Source organism: Xiphophorus couchianus, chromosome 4 (genome assembly GCF_001444195.1).
Source record: "Xiphophorus couchianus chromosome 4, X_couchianus-1.0, whole genome shotgun sequence".
Lineage (NCBI taxonomy): Eukaryota > Metazoa > Chordata > Actinopteri > Cyprinodontiformes > Poeciliidae > Xiphophorus > Xiphophorus couchianus.
The window spans coordinates 14,505,620-14,523,580 of NC_040231.1; the positions used below are offsets into that span (position 1 = coordinate 14,505,620).

Sequence of the window (17,961 nt, forward strand, 5' to 3'; positions counted from 1 at the left end):
TAGAGATTTATGAAACAAATAAAATAAAGCTGAATCGTCTTGCAGACATTATAAGGTTTCCTCAAACACCATTGCTCATGTCTGCTCAGAAACGGCAGTCGTACATGAGTGTGTGAACTGCTGCAGTTCAGCGGTGGAAACTTGCTAAGGGGGCGGCAGATGTGACACGACTGCTAAGTTTTAAAAATGGAAGAAAGAAACCCTGTTTGGTCGAGTCGATAACGTGCCACAAATAAGGCCAGCTAAGAGGACGGAAAAGGACGAAAGACAAATCCACTTCAGCTGAATTCAGTCTGGTAATCACCACCAGCATCTTGTTGGTTAGTTTCTGCTCTCCACATCCATCATGCTACCTATTTCTGAGCTGTGATTTTTGCAAATGCAAACAGCTTTGAGCCAGGAGTTTTGTGATTTTGTGATTTTCAGGAAGTCAGATTTCAGGTGGCTGCAATCTCTTGAATAATTCCATTTGTTCTACTTTAAGGATTGCCTCTGTTTTCTTTCGTTAGGGAATGCACCACTGTCTGCCCTTGGTATGCTGTCGGGGAATGTCAGAAAAATGCATTTACACCCCAAACCTAGGCTCAGAGCAGTGTTTATGAAGGTCTTAACATTTGCACAAGGAAAAAGAAACATTTCAATTGTTCAGTGCACCAGAGCAAACAACTTAAAGTAACATTTTATTTTCAAGAAGTATCTTTATAATAATGTAAAAAAAAGCCTTAACTACAGCTTTGAAACATTCCCCATAAAGACAAAAATAAGAAATGAACAAAGTGAGTTTCATACTTAATAGAAGAAAAACGGCATAAAATGAATACTATTTGATTTTTTTATGTTTACTTGAGTGCTTGGTCAAACCACAAATTCTCCCTCATCATAGCAGTAGTTAAGCAAAAATACTTGCCAGCCTCGAGTAACACATCATTTGTACCTTACACGGTTCAGTGCTTGTCTGTGTGTGTGTGTGTGTGTGTGTGTGTGTGTGTGTGAAGGGGAGTAGATGAGCTGCTTTTGCTTTGTCCACAGTGACACTGTGACGCTTGTTAATCTGAAAATCCTTCAAGGCAAAATGTTGTGTATATAGCGTATGTAAGCAAACTTTATGCTGGCATTAACTGTCAAGGTTAAGGCAACACGATGTGCTAATCAGGCACTTTTTTTATGCACTGACTTCTGATTTTTTTTTTATTGAGGACTATGATAGAAACAGACTCACTGTTGTTACCTTTGTTCCTGTTCAAAAAATTGGGAAAAGAAGAGTTACAGGGACTTACAAAATATTAACTTACCAAAGTTAATGTGGTAAGTTAATGGTTAATGTGGTAAGTTAAGGCAATGTTTCTTGCCTTTTTTGATTTTTACTAAACTCAAAACAAAATTCCTCAGAGATCATGTTGTTTATTGACATATTTAAATGCTGAAAAAATTTCTATTTTCAGACAAAGATCAGAGTTAATCAATGTAAAATTGAGCAATGGTTGTTATCTGTTATATCTTTATTGAGGAATATCGTAATATAATTTAGTCAGTATACACTATGTAAGTAACATTAAGATTGTGACAGTGCTGCAGAACTGTCCTTTTTATTAAATCAAGGCTGAGTCCTCTTATCTGTCCTTAGTTTAGATCCTTATTAACCATTGACTGTCATCCTCAGTGCTCTATTTAATTGCTGACCAATTTGAGTTTGAAACATTTCGCCCCATCCTACATGGTAAATGGTAATTGACTTGCATTTGTATAAAGCTTTACCTCCCTCCAGAACCACTCCCACCCCTACTTCCATATCATGGAAGTAGAAATGGAAACCCACAGCAAACCCTTTGGTACACGTGTAACAATTTCTTTCTATTTAAGTATTTTCATAAATCAAGGTTATAGCCATATAAATGCTTAGATCTAATGTATAATTTAATAGTCATATAATTTCTGAAAACTTTGTATTATACTTCATTTTCATTTATTTTTGGCTTTAATACATTTTTGAGCCAGTTGACACCTATGAAATGATAGAGAAATAACAGAAAACAACTTCTAATCAATCTAAAATTACTCATAAAAGAATGTGCAACCTTTGACTGACAGGTATTTATTGCAGCAATCTAACAGCGTTTCCTAAGAATTTACTATAATTGTGATATATTTAATTACTTTCCTTTATTGGCTGTCAAAGCAGGTTGAGGCCAACCTCCCTGGTGGTATGTTTCCGCCTCATGTCCCTGCACAACAAAGTTGGTATTGATGATAGATAGATTTTTATGCCAGATAGATATACATAGTGTTAGTGGTGGATGAGTTGACTCATAATTGACAAGAACTTTCAACAGAGAAATGGCATCTAAATAGGGCTATACGTAAAAGTAAAAATAGATAATCTTCTCTTTATGTTCTTTTTGCAGAAAAACCCACCTATGATGCCTCTGGCTCCCCACCGAGGAGCTCCGCATTCACAAGTCCTCATGTCCAACCAATGGCTGAGGTGTCAGCGATGGGGGAGGTGCCTTTCCAAGTGGTTCATTCGGACAGCAACGCAGATGTAGAGGGCGAAGGTTTATCGGGACAGCCGGCTTTTTCCTCCATCTTAACTGTGATGGCAGGAACTGTCAAACATCCAGTGAGCCTTGATCAAAGTAGAACCTTGCCAACTGTCAGTAAGGATGATACACTCACCACCCAATGGCCTTCACATAGTTCCAGCCAAGATTCAGACATGTCCTCCTCATCATCGTCAGTCGGAGACAGCTTCAGAGCACGCTCAGGTCTGATTTTTAGCCGTTCTAAGAAATACCCTACATACCATGCCTCCAAGCCATTATGTGTCATTTATAGATGGAAAGCAGAACTTGTCATCATTTAAATTTTATCATTGACATCAGTGTCGACCCAGCACCATCTTTCTTCTTTGTGCTATCATTCTTCTTATCTTTATTTTTTCAGTCATCTTCCACTGAGCAGATAAACAAAGCGGTTTCATCTTAGGGTCAGGGGAGTGCGTCAAACACAGCCTGCTTCTCAGATAGAGGTAGCAACGTTATTACCTGCTGAGCCTCGGGCTTGGGTAGACAGCATTGAGAGCAAAATCCACCTCTTATAGGGTTGGTGACCTACAATATATGTTGTTTAATGGGATACACAAAACGCCACAAGCCAGTCATCAATGTTCCTAAGTAAGCCCAGCAGAGAAGATAGCAATAAAATGACAAACAGTCATTTTGTCTTACTTGGGCCGATGACCAACACTTTTTATTCTACTCCAAACAATGGTCTGAATCATTTAGTTAATTTATATGGATTCATTCAAAATCTGAACATAAGCCTGAACTCTGTATCTGCTGATAACCTTAAAAACAGCTCTCCAATTTCATCCAATCAAAGGAGTCATGCAGTTCAGAGGCAGCAGGGAGTTTCACATAATCCCACATCAGCACTGCTGTCTGCCCGTGCTAAAGGCCATTCACTTTCTAGTCATGTCACACAGCAGATGTTACACCGAACAGCCTTTATTAGGAATCAAGACAAGACTGTAGCTGATAGTCACACTTTATCCTGTAAAAGTAGCAAAGGCATGTCATCAATCATTTCACATGTTGGTAATCCAACTGTAACACCAGCAACAACCTTCACAACCAGCAAATAGTTTTTCTTTTTCTCCCAATCTTCATCAGATCGAATGCCTCCCTCTCAAACCACGGCCGCCAAGCCAGCACAAACCCACGTTTTTGTAGCTTCCTCCTAAGAAGATGCATGATCTAACCCTGGTGATTTACTGATGGCAGCAGGTCAAAGCAGTCCCAGACTTCCTGCTATCAATATAAATTACAACCAGGGAGGGATAGCGGGGGCTGAGCTGGGATCTGCTTACGTGCCATCTCACCTGAATAACTCACTTTCACTTACTCAGCTGAGACATGACCCCGCCAACGCTTTCGCCCCCTCAGCCTCGTCCACATCAAAGTCAGATGTTGAGGAATTTGTAACAATAACGGCACTTTCAAGGATGTAGCCCACACAGGCTGGACAGCTCTAACGATATTTACACCCAACAAAAGGGCAAAATCTTCTTTTCAGCAGAGAGTGGATGCAAGGAAAACAACCTGAATGACTGAACATTAAAGAGTTAAATAACAATCTAGAAATCTGAATAAAACTCTATGTAGAGAGGGTGATTTTGTAGTAGACATCCTCAAAACAACCTCCTAAAATAAAGTTCCCGTTGAGGATCCTGCTTTAACCCCAACTTCTAGAAGATTAGAGAACGAAGATGACTACCAAGAAAGAAAACAAAATCACATAACGTCAGACATGTCACGTAAAAACCAGTCTTCAAAAGACTTCCACCGAAATACCAAAAGTATTTATGTTACTCCCTTTTTTCAATAGAAATGAAGAGTCTATGATGATCAGAGATTCAGCATTTTACAAGACAGGGCAGTTTACAGTCTTCTATCTTTTATGACTTTAAAAGACACCTTTGTTTCTTTTTCTTTTATATAGACAGTAGCAGAATGTCTTCTGCTAAATTGCCCTCACCTGAAAATTTTGATTGTGTGTTAAAACCTGTTAAAAACCCTTCAATCGAATTCTATGCCAGTCATTCTTCTTCCTCTTTAGCAAAACTCCTCCTGACACTAATGACATTAATTTCTCTGCTGTGAGATCAATCACTAGCATGAGCAGAGAGGAATCAAATTCAATTTTGAGCCAGCAAAAAACCATTGCCTTAGCCGCTCCCTTTGCAGTAACTACCTCTTTTAGTGATGGACACAACAGCGTGGAGACATCGAGTGCTATTTTCAGCTCTGGCAAAAAACTAATGGCTCTGTATACAAAGCGGAAAGCCACCAAGCCAGTTCTGGTTCAAAGCAGTGCTTTTAAAGCAGGAAACGCATCTAGCAGCTTTGACAGTGCTAAATCTAATTTAGCAGCAGATGGCTCATCACATGAACATCAAAAACTGGAAGGCGACAAGAGCATAATGTGCATTTATTGAATTTGGATGATTCAACAGCTGTCACCAGTAGTCCATTTCCAAAGTATCTCACCTTTGGAGGGCATACATTTTCTACCTTGGCTCAAGGGACTTCAAACTATAAGAACTAAAGTCCTGATTTGCCTTTGGCTCATGCTAGATCTGCCGTGTCTTCCAGTGGACTGCCAGAGTTATTATAGGAACTTCTGCTACATCTGTCTGGAGTGCAGATGTGTCTCTACTTTTCTTTTCTATAAATACTAACTATGAAATACTATCCCAAGCTACTTTTCTTGTATTGAGGTATGAGAGCATGAAAGCCCCATACTCAGTTTCCCAAGTATGCCTTTGACTTGGCTGTCACATTTTCAAACATTACTTTTAATGCCGAACCAAAGAGGTCAGCTTTACAATCAACCCACTTCTTCCTTCATTCTTATGTCAATCTCCATCATAGTCAATTGCTTTTCCATCACCTTCATTCTCTCAGTTGTCCTCCTCATACTTATAAAAAATCTCTTCAGTGTTTTATTCAACTAACATATTGTCAACACCACCAAACTTACACCCATCGAAAGTATCATTCCTTTGGTTTTCACCAGCTTTGACCTTAAGATTAGGTTCTGATCACTCACAAGTGACTGAGGCGTTTGTTCTTGCAGAGTCAGAAATGGATGATCTTACAGCTGGAACATCTAAATCAGTTGTGTCCACTTTCCCCAAAGAAAATGAGGTTAGTCTAAGCTCTTCTCAGTCAGAAAGGATAATCCTTTCTGCTGGGCCCATCGAGAACACATCTCAGGTATCACTGGTGACCCCGCAACACGATACCCCGACAGCCCCTGTGAAGCTCACCATAACAACCGCATCGCCGCCTACAAAAACTCCCACCACTACCACTAGCACGCCTTCTCCGAAAGTAATGATGGCGTCGACCACCACGACCACTCTGCAGCCCAAACCTGTTACCAGAAGAACCATCACAACCATCAGGACTTATACCAGCAGAAGAACGTTCACATTACCCAACCAAAGAGCAAACCCCCCGAGGGGGGCCACCGCCGTCTTCGTCTCACCTTTCACCACGACCACAGAGGCTCCACAGCCACAGTGCAATATAACTGAGAGGTTATGGGTGAAAACAGGTAAAACTCTGGAGAAGAAGAATATTATTTTCTCTCATGCTTTGTTTCCAAATTGACTTTTCTTCTTTGTCTGTTTTAGTTGTGTCAATCTACGTAAGACGGAATAGGCTGGATAGCATTCAGAGACAGAACTTGCGAAGGGGACTGAGTCAAGGCCTCAGAAAAGCTTTGAATGACACATCAGCCCAAGCACAGGTAAGAATGCTTATTCTACAGTACATAATATGACAATGTGTGTGTAGTTTTATGTGTGTGTGAAGAAGTGTTTGGTGTTTGGCTGCAGAGATTTGTTACATTCACTGATAACACAGAAGTTGAAAGAATCTGCAGATCACACCAATAAATGATCAAACAAATCAAACGATTACTGTGCATTACTGTGTGCTTACACCAGCCTCCTGTCTCCAAAGTTCTTTTTATTTTTGGTGTTCGTCTGTTAGGGACCTCCCTGACCTTCCTCATGCAAATGTAAAATGCCTGCGGTAGGGAGAGCAGCAGGAAGACCCCCCTCACCCAGCCCTCCACGCACACTAAACAGCAGACAGAGCAACATCACTGATGTACATGACACTGATTAAGTCAGATTTAAGGGGGGGCAGCAGGGATGAAGGCGAGGTTAAACCGTAGCCTGTGGAGGAAGAAGCAAAGGTCAACAGGATGAAGCAGCTTAAAAAAAGCTTTGGATGTGATTTACCAGATGAATTCATAGAAAAGAAACGGCTCCCATGTAATGTAATGGCAGCAGCAGGTTGGGAGTATTTACATTTTTTGCAGAACTAAATCTACTTGTGCTGAATATTTTTTTCACTATTTGAGAAACAGTTGTTCAGTGAAGCAATGGTGAGTTGTTCCTCATTTTACCCTTGCAAGAAAACTGGATCTTGCGTGTTATCTTGTGTGTAATCATACCAAGGACCCTGATGTAGGCTATTACAGAAGAGATGAAGATTAATATAGAAATTAGGTTGACTGGCTCCCAGAAGACACAGTGTGGTGTCACAAATTTGAGTTACTGTACCAACATTGAAAATGATGTCATTTAGTTTTTTATGGATGACCAGAGTCACATCTTTATAAACAATCTGCAGCAATATTGCTGGTATTGCAGCAACATTTTGCATACATTGGATCTGGTCAAAAAAAAAGGGGGGGGGATAAAGTTTAAATGAAACCACTCAGTGTTTCCCCAATAATAAATCCAGTGCATGCACAAAATGACCTTTGTGTTCGGATTAGCTTTTTGTGGAACAAATTATGTTTCCCAATGTGCCAAAAAGCATCCTAACTCCCCGCTCTCCTGCAGCCCTCTAAAACCTCAGCTCGATGTGAATTTGTATTAAGAGCACCTCTTAACTATGCAAGGTTATTACTGAACACAGCCAGATAGAAATATGTGAAAAATTTCTTTTGGAAAAAGCAGTTAAACTCAGCAATGGGTTTAGTGTAGTTATTTCCTTCCTCCCCCTGTTTTACATATACAAGACATAAAAAAAAAATCTTGTGGATCATTTTGGTTCATTGTTTTTGTATAGTGCCAGTTTCCATATACATACTCTCAGTGGAATGTAATTACAGCAGCATAACTAAAGGGCAGGCTCAGGAAAAACAAACAAACAAACAAACAATCTTTCACTGTAAGCTCCAGAAAGGGAAATAGGCCTATTCTTGAGAACTTGAGCTGATATTCATGAGGATGGGACTCAAAAGCTAAAAACTCTCATCTCTTCTTATGCACAATCCTGGAACTACAAGTACTCTTGTCATAGAGATGCAGAGTTTCCAGTCTGGAAAATATTATGCAATTAATAAGGATATTTATCAGGGGAACATTTTACATCCATATTTTACAGGGAGCAAATTTAACAAAGCTAGAACTGCCAGATATAATCTCTTCGGGTAATTTATTTATCTGTTTAATATTTCAGATATCAAAACAAGGCAAAAAAAAAAAAACAATAAAAAATGAAATAACAATGAAAAAAAACCCCATTCAAATATTCTTACTCACTGATCCTGTGAGAGTGCTTGAACGATGCAATTTAACTACATGCTCCATTTTTATTCCGAAGATTTTTAAATTTCAATTTGAAAAATCAGCTTGGGAAAGATGTCCCAAGTTCAGTTGAGAAAGCAAGAAAGATTTTCTCCACTACTCAATTTTAAGTAGTTTGTAGCAAATGTTAAAGTGCTTAAACAGTTGATTAATCTATGGTTTGATTAATCAAACCAGCACTGGTTGTGCTGGTTTGTGTAAAAAGGTTGAATACTTCAGGATGCAAATAGTTTCTACCAAGCATTTCTGTCTGTCTTTACGCTAACAAATCAAAGTCATTGAGTGTAAATGGAAATGTTTTACTGCAAGTTTGGGAATGTTTTGTTGGTAAAGGACACATATGCAATTTAAAAGTGACTCGCCAACATAAAACCTTCCACGGTAAATAAAGTGGAAGTTTGCTTTTCTGTGGCGTTAAAAGCCTAAATGCAATAACTTTAGTCTTATTTGAATATACAAGCAAATATCTGAAAGCCGAACTATTAGACTGATTTCATTTACAATCAAGGATATCAGTGTTATCAGTTTTACCTACAGAGAGAGCTTGAGTTTAGCTCCTGTTGTTTAATATTTCGGTAATAATTAACTGTATCAGGTGTGAAAAGCAATATCCCTCTGTCTGTAATAAGTTGCAGTTATTGTGGGCAGTGCTATAACATTTTTCTCTCTTTTCTTTGCATTTCTTAACCCAGAAATGCAGAGGCAGAAATAAGTGTTTCTGCCTCTACATGGCTGCTGAATATGTGAAGCTCATGTTCTCCCTCAGTGTCTCTCAGTGTTCTTGAAAGGTGTTTTGCTTCAGTGCACTTTGGTCACCTATTTGAACAATGCATGGGTCCTTTAAAGCAGCTGATAGCTGGGGAAATTGCCTTTGCATTTAATTATAGACTAAAACGGTTGGGAGGAGACAAATGTGCCGAGCTGATTTTATGAATTAGCTTAATGACACAAGACTAAAGATTAAAAACATTTTGAAAAACTATTTTTGAATTTTCAGTGCCAATTTAAAGATCTACATGTTTCTTTTTTTGGTAGTTGTTTTATTTTTCCATCTGTCTGTCCTACTCTTCACGAAGGAAATAGCAGGTTTGTTCCTAATAGCACCTTCACATGGGTTGATCCTGAGAGGATGAAGGGATGATACAGAGCTCTATTCATAGATCTTGTAACAAGGCTGAATTGTGTGGAGGCAGAGTCGTAACTTTCAGCTACGGAGACAAGAGGCTCTCAGTGTTTTGGCCTCATCGTCAATTCGGGCTCTTTGATGGGTTTCAATAACAGATGTGAATGGTTCTACCTCTCCTACAAAAACACCTAGTTCCATCATCTCTCCTGTCCCAGCTTTTATGATGAAGAGGACTCAGGAAAAAGTCTAACTCTTCCTGATAAAACGCATTGACACTCTCTGTGTCGATGCACAAATGCAAAAGCACACATTTATTTTTCAGCTCTAGCTCGAGCACTTAGACACTTGGTCTCATAACAAAAGCCATCTCTTAAAAGACTTAAGGAGTTTACAGTCTCCTTATCATAATTATTATTATTTTTTTGCTCTTTGTTCTTCTCTCAGCAACCTCTCAGTTCTTACCGGTTCTTGTGACATATCTGTATTTTTCATCCACTGTCTTTTCCTCCTGTGCTCGTCTGTGACTATCAGAATAGTTTTTAGGAGACCTTGGTCTTTTTATTAGATTTTAACATTTTCAGATATCATAACTAACTGTTTTTGCTAATTCAATTTGACTTCATTTATTTTTTTATTGGACTAGAGCTTGTATCACAGCAAGAAAAGCAGATGTTTGACATAATAGCATTTCCTACAACTCAGGTACTTCATTACATTCTGGTGTAAAAACCCGAACCATTGCCCAGCAGTTGGTTAATTGGTGCTGTGGGAAATGTGTTCTATCTATTTACTCCACATCTACTCATAAATATCCATAAATATGGATATTTATGGATATTTAAAGAGCCCACTTGGATTTGATGGGGATATAACACCTGGCTACCCACTTTTATTCACACTGCAGTTAATACGCTAAAGGCTTGCTTGGATTGAAACATCACAATTTTTCTTCAAAGAAGCACATTTAATAACCAGTACATTGCACATGAAAACCCTATAGATAAAGCCAACATAGTTTCAACTGAATGATGATAGATATACTCAATGTACCCATTAGTGTATCAGTGTGTGGCCTGATTTATTCTGTGTAGTCAAAAATGATAAATTACAACAGAAATTTTGGATCCCACACAGCCTGCAGTATTCTTTCATTTATGTGACATTTGTTGTGAATAGAGGTACCAGCAGTACTGTGGATAAACAGATTCCTACTGGCATTTGGTAACATTTAAGAGACTTGCATTTGATTTTTGTTCCCATTTTCTCTCTCAAATTATAGGCGCATACATTTCAGTGTAAAATTTGTATGTGATGTTGGGTCAGTATCCACGGTAAGCTAATCATGAAGCTGAAAATTGAACCTACTTTCATTTTGCCACAACTGTAATTTTCCAACTCCATTTTATTTGTTGATGTTTTAGAATTAGCCTCTAAAATATCTGATAATGTAGACTGCACAATATATGAGCCCGAACAAGGACATTTTAGACCTCAGCAGAATACAATGGAGCCTCAAATTGTTAACATTCAAAATGATTTATTTGGTAATAAAAACACATCAAATATCACCACAAGAACAGCATATCCAGAGTAAGTGATGGTGGTAGTTGCATCATGACCTGGGTGTCTTTTCTTCAGATAGAGCTAAGGTTTTCAATCAGAATGGATGAAGGTCTGAGTGGTTCAAAATACCTTTCAAGTTTGCATTAATATGCTTGAACATTTTGATAAAGTTTGAATCAATTCACGTTTTGATTCTAGTTGTTTTATTTTAATCTATAGGTTTTTTAAATCTGTACCCTTGTCAGTAAATGGTAAACAATCATGTAAAATCTTAGCAGTCTTTTTTTTCCATACGAATCTTCCCTCTGAGATTTTGTTATTTTACTGACGTGGCAAGATAACTTTAGACAAATTCCATTTGATAATAGAGTACGTCTATACCATAACACTCCATAACAGTAAGATAAAGAATCCTTAAAAAGTGGGGATCACAGCTGTGCCTTCTACACTGCCCGCACATTTTTAACTTAATTTTTTTAAACTATTGAGCTGTTGTTCAACCTAACGAAGGGACACTTCACCAACTCACATTGCTTACATAAGTAGCTATATGTGAATTATGTTTGGTATATCTGTAAACAGCCGTCTCCTGTTTTTTAAACTCAACTATCTCAGGTGGAGACGGTTTTTGGCTCTCCCAACATGACGGTGGCTTATCACGTGACAGGAGGGGAGACAGTTTACCCTCCCTCTGTAGTAGCAGAGGGTTTGATGTCCTACGGCCGTGATAAGCTGATTGCAGACCTGCGACAGTACCTCCCCATGGTGACAGCCCTGCCTCTTCCTGTTGCTTTGTGGAGATCCAGCCCCGCCACTGGCTTCCAGCTGAAAACAGGTCAGCCAACTCTCACTCAGGGTGAAAACAAGCATGTCACAGAGCAGCTTGAGACTTCATAGTGTTTTTTCCCCCTGCTGTGACTTTGCCCTGAAAAGAGAAAAATGCTCGTTTGTCACACCACATCAGAGACTAAAATGACACATTACATGTGTGTAAAGTAAAGTTTATAACCATACACAGTACATCTAAACTAAGTTCTAGCAGCCCATGAAGTTTTACATTGTGCCATTCTTTGTGTTGCAGTGTTGCAGTTTGTGGGTTCAGGTGACGACCCCCGATCCTGTCGCTTCTTACAAACGATGGAACAGAGACTTGAGAAGGTCTTTTCTGAGGCGCAGGCCAAAGTTCTCAGCGCTAAAAGCCGACTTGCAGTTCAGGTAATGCAGTGACCTTAATTTGCCTGGGCTGGGCTGCTCTGCTACTGTTAGTCATCTGGCGTTTTATAAGATTTGGCAGCTTCAAACAGATGCAAATTGCTCACCATTTGTGCAAAATTCTCCCCTCGTGAATTGGGGTGTTTCTGTTTTTTTCACTGGCTGATTTTCAGATGCATGGTAATTATGCCAGTGAACCACTGTTTTTACTAATTTTAATGCGCTGCCACATTGAAGTGCACCATGTATTAAAGCTAATGTGACACTGACACGTTTAAGTAAAAAATATGCTGCTTTTTTCTTTTTTACTGGCTTTTAAAGTAGCTAACTGCTCTGTAGTTTTCAATTCCTTTCTGTCGTTTCCTATGTCTGCACCTTGTTTTCTTGCTAAACTGATATCTGGGATTTTTTTCATCTTTTCCTAGATTCTGAGTGTTTCTCAGACACCAGGCTCTCCTGCTGTGTCTTTAGTCTACACTGTAAAGAACGGGACTGTATTTCTTAATGGAACAGTTGCCTCCAACCTTCTTGGTCAGTTTTCTGCTGAGCTGGTGGGCTACTTCCTCTTCTATCCTCCTCTTATTATTGCTGAGCGTAAGTTGCAGTTTTTTTTCTAGTCTGAAATAAATGTGTTAATACCAAATTCAGCTGCTGCAAAGAGTGCATGCATTTCATTAGGGAGTGTTTCTTTGGTAGCTTCAAATCTATTGTGTTAATTTAGAGAAAGCTTTTATGAGCTGTGGTCTACATGGAGCCTCTGAGTCCGTCTTGTAAAGTGCCCGTCAGCCTAAATGACTGCTGGTTTCCAGTAATCCCGTGTTCGCGACTGTTCTGCAGCTTTTGAGGAAATATTCAGTCTTCATCTGTTTAAAAGTGCAAAGATAAATAAGCAGTGACAGGAATCAGCAGGAGACTAAACAGTAGTCCCAGTGGGAGTCCAGTGTGTCTCCGCAAAAAGAAATACGACAGGCAAAGGTCTAAGATTTAAAAAAAAAGAAGCAAGTAGTGGTTGGATGCGATGAAAAGAATCTAATTAATAAGAGGCTTTGTGTTTAGCTAATTGTGATTAATCACATTTTTTTTCAAAAAGCAATGTATGAAAAGAAGAAAAGTTATTCAATTTGAGCAAATGTTTTTTTTAAATGAATGAGTCCATAATAGTCATAAATGAAAAGTAACATATACACTAACAAAGGAACCTGTCTTGGTTTATTAAGAACTGGTATATTGTAGTTATCCTATGATGCTGTGGTTCTTCCTACCTTTAAGATGCAGCCGCTGTTACATTTTCTTTATATGAAATTTATTTTTTCTTAACATTCCTCTCCAATGAGTATAAATACAGCATTATTACCTAAATGGTGGAAATAAAAGCAAAGATAAAACATCTGGATTGAGAGCTCTCTGATCACATTTTCATCTGATAGTTTTCTCATCTTGTCTGCATGCCCCATACAACCACAGATATTCTCTAATTTTAGGTTTTAAATGTTGAAGCTCTGTAGACATAAAGTATGCTCTCAAAAATGTTGTTTTTTTTCCACATTTCCTGTATCGTGCACTGTTTATACTTTAACTCTCTCATCAAGTGGTACTCCTCTCATTTTCATTTTCGACACTAGTAGACCACTCACTTGCCTTTTTACATTTGATATTTATTATTTAAACACTGCGTCATTTTCATTTACAAAACACATTAACGCAATTTAAAAATATATATTATTTTCTGTAATTAGCTTTTCAAAGTTAATGCTTTAAATTACCATCTCTTAAAGCGAGACATCATGAATGAATACATGATACATTTCTACTGCACTACATTCGTCTATATATCGTTTTTTTAATCAAGAATTTCCACTTGTTTTAGTTAAATAATTTCACTAAGATGCTGTGTTAAAATTTAGAATGTTTACAGAAATTGTTTCTTTTCTCATAAAGACTTTCCTAATACTTTTTGTAAACATAACAGCCATGCAATCTTGATAAGCTATTCGGATTTTATTTTATATTACAAACTCTAGATTTGGAAGGGTAAAGAGAAGCTAGCTGTTCAGGTGCATTTCTTGCCAAAAGAATTGTGTTGGGGTTCGATTAAAACTTTAATCGAGTTAATTTCAGTGTCTGTGCCTAATTGAACGCAATTAATCGCATTTTAATAGAAAGCTGTATGTTGACAAAATAAGCAACCTTTTCAATTTAAAAACCCTTTTTACTGCCAAATTATTGAATGACTCAACATATGAGCTCAACAACAAATATATTACTCTTTTTAATCTATTATTTAGCTTATTCAACCATCAATGTTGTGGAAAGTAAAATTATACGCATTCAGCTTTCAAGTGTTTCAGGATCCGATGATAATTCATGCAAATTCTTCAAAGAAATATTTCTTTTGAAATGTGGACTGTGGGCTCTAGCGTTGGGATGTCTGTGCTTGCTGCAGCATGTGTTATGTTGTGATTATATTTTGGATGCTCCGACGCTGTTTTCCCCACTCGCAAACAACAATAGCCTTTTCCAGCATCCCATCAAATAGCAAAAATGAACCCCCAATGAGCCAAAAGAAGCGGGTTGGTAGTCCACTGCTACTGTTTCCGGCCAGAACCTTTGCATGTAAAAAAAACCCTGATGCAAATAATTACTTTAATATTTGTAACATGTTAAAATATATGTGATTAATTAATTTAAATTAATGCATTGTAGTCCCCACTGTAAAGAAGTCAGTCTGCCAAACATATTTACCTTACATGAACCTACTCTGATTAGGCTCTAAGGTTTCCCATCATGCCGGTGAGCTGTACTCAATATTGCAACATAGACTCACATTGAAACTCTGTGCATAGTTTGCCCTCTTTTTGGTAAAATGTAATCCCGTACTTATTAGCTGGACTGATAAACTAAAACCTATCTCAAGATAATATACAGTTGTAAAGGTATAATGTCGGTCACTACACCTTTTTAATTGTCTGTTTGTGCTATTTTCCTCTGTGCTGCCTGTATTTCCCCAGCTTTTGCAAAACTGGACTTTTGCTATGTGTAGAATAACGCTCAAAATCACAAAGGACTTGATGCTTGAGACATTTGAGCAGCATGAGTCACAACCGAGACTTGCTTTTCTGTTATACCTTGTGGCTGATCACAGCCTTGAGAGCATTTTTTTCCTGCCTCTGGCAACAGACAGCACTTGGAGCAATGTGTCTGTCACAGTCCTGTGACAGATGTGATATTTCGAAGAAATGCCCTGAGATGGTGTCTTTAGAACTGAGACTTTCACTGAGAAGATTGGTAAATATGTGAAACCTCTGACTTAAGTCCAGTTGAAACAAACTTTTGCCAACATCTAACAGGAGAAAATCATGAATGCTACAATTATTTGTCGCATAGTTGTCGCAAGAGGAAACTGTTGTGCAAAATGAGAATTTTTAATGGTTGAATACTTTTACCACTTGACATCCATCATGATGCAAACCTCAGATTCTGGCTTGCAACAGTCTAGGGTTGTGGTAAAAAAAAAAAAAAAGACCAGCTAATTTTGTCTTTTCATGTTTGAGTCTACTTCCAGGCAGAAAATCTATAAAAACAATGTCTCTGAGACTTTGTGACTTTGCCAAAACTGAACAAGAAAAATTCTGGATATTGGATGCTTTTAATGCATGCAGATGGAAGCATGCCCATCACATCCAGCTCCTATTTCTTTACATTAGGTTATAGTTGTTCTTTCTCGAACCACACATAAAACTGATGAAATGTAGTGATTAAAGACCATATTTTACCATCGTTTTGAGTAACAGAAAACTGGAGGCTTGTTAAAACATCTTCGTGTTGGAAACATTATGCTGTAGATTATAAAAGTTTGTTGAATGATGAGTCTGCTTGAATGATTTGGAGATAACAAGCTTTCATTAAAATTAAAAATGTACAAGATCATAAAACTTATACATATATAATCTTCACAAATATACTAACAGAAGAAATACAAACGAGAACTCTGAATATTTGTTTTTTTGAAAAATTGAAATCAAAATCAAAAACATTTAGAGACAGTTATTTGCATTAAAGAATGAATAACTCATGGTATATTTTGTAGCTTAACCTATATTGTATTGTTTTATTATTTCCCCTGGCACTCCAGACTGAATGGATAACATTTGTCAGGATTGAGAAACAAGTTTATTTTTAATCAGTAATGTTACTTTAAATAAAATGTGTTTATCTGAAAGCATTTTATGTCTTGATTTGCAGCTGGTGTGTCCTTGGCAGAAACATTTATGCTTCATTGCTATGAATCTCTACAGTGTCTTACTAAAAGTAATCTGGAGTGTATCACTAATCATTTACTGTCTTGGTTGCATATTTTTCATCACTGTAGATATGTGATTTATTTGTAAATGGTGGATAAGCAGCTCAGCCTGGTAAATAAATTGTGGTTGCATAAGTTTTCCCTGACTTTATGAGATGAGTGTGTGGAACTTGTGGTGGATTATAAGAGGCAGACAAGGCAAGAAGATAGATATTTATTTAAAAACATATGGAGGTTTTGTTTTCCAATCTGAGAAGAACAGAAGATTTGTCGCCAAAATTCAATCTGGAAATAATTTTTCTTATGATCTTGATTTTTAGTTTATTTTCTGGTTAAATGAAGATAAATTGGATGTCTGATAGAGCCAAAATGAAGAGCCTCTTTAGTTTCTTTTTGTACTTTGTTGGTGAAATTAATCTGAAAGATCTGGTTAACTACAGATCCATTTCGTTTTCCAAGCAAAGAGATGAAGACAATCTCCCCTGAAAAAGATGCAGGAACTGATATAGAAAGAAACTCAAACACAAATGAAATACCACAAATACTTTGGATAGCTATCATTTATTGTACTTGTTTTTGCTATACCTTAACTATTCATAATGTTATTCTCTATATGGGTGGCACAAGCATATTCTGGCAGACGTTGCGCCCTCATTTCAAAGGCAATTATTGCAACAAATAATAAACAGTGGGTGATTTTCCACCACCCTGAGCTCTGGTCCTACAGAACAGACCTGGGATCTCACATGACTCGAAAGTGCATGCCTGCAGCTCTGTGTTGCTGTGTGACTCTTGTGTAAGCTGGACTGCATGTTTCAGCTCTTTTACTCCCTCGCCACTCTTAATCTATTTCTCTCAAGAACATGAGTAAAGCTGCAGGAATTTTTTTTTGTCTGCAATTAAAAAGCAATTATAGGTGGAAAATGAATTATTGTTTTAAAAATTGTTTTATGGATCAAAATATATATTTTTTGCTTTAAAAAAAAAAGTACTAAAGCCCTTTAATGGTTTATTCCTCCGCCCCTTATTGTAAACAGTTTGATTTGAATCCCTGTCTCTGATGGTCCAACTAAGCTTGCCTACAGCAGATTTTGCTGACAGTTTTTCCGACCTATCTATTACCATTGCTCTTCTTCTCACCCTTTCGCTCCTCGCCCATCTCCCCCTGACATGCCTGAGTGTGCACTTATGCAAGTCTGCTTTAAGAGGCCACTGATGCAGCATTCCCTCCAAACACCACTGTGCCAAGCCCCACTGGCACAGGAGCTTAATCAGGCAGGAAATACATGTAAGAGAATAGACACAACTAGAACTCATACGACTTTAAGCACATCGTCTCGTCTCTATTTGTCTGACATCCAGAGATAACGAGGCTTTGAACAGATATCTCAACCACAGACAAGAAAAAAAAAAAGGGGGAAAAGTGTAAACTGTTGCCTACCCTTGTGATGTTTCTGGAAATTTTGACAGGACTCTTTCTCAAATACAAAATATGTGTCAACCATTTCATCTCAGAGACAGGGTAATCAAAACCATTTAATTATTCTAAATGTTTCCTTTTAATCACTCAAATCAAATATGTATCACTTG

At 37.8% G+C, this 17,961-nt stretch overlaps 1 protein-coding gene across 2 annotated transcripts in view; it reads left to right on the plus strand.

Moving 5' to 3' along the window:
• The window catches only part of kiaa1549lb (KIAA1549-like b), a 65,323-nt gene that overhangs the window by 24,962 nt on the left and 22,400 nt on the right, over window positions 1-17,961 (plus strand). For both annotated transcript variants that reach the window (XM_028015710.1, XM_028015712.1), the window contains exons 2-7: window positions 2,403-2,762; window positions 5,635-6,117; window positions 6,197-6,312; window positions 11,475-11,694; window positions 11,941-12,074; window positions 12,497-12,665. In XM_028015710.1, the coding sequence (XP_027871511.1) occupies window positions 2,403-2,762; window positions 5,635-6,117; window positions 6,197-6,312; window positions 11,475-11,694; window positions 11,941-12,074; window positions 12,497-12,665 (1,482 nt within the window). The remainder of the gene's footprint in view (window positions 1-2,402; window positions 2,763-5,634; window positions 6,118-6,196; window positions 6,313-11,474; window positions 11,695-11,940; window positions 12,075-12,496; window positions 12,666-17,961) is intronic.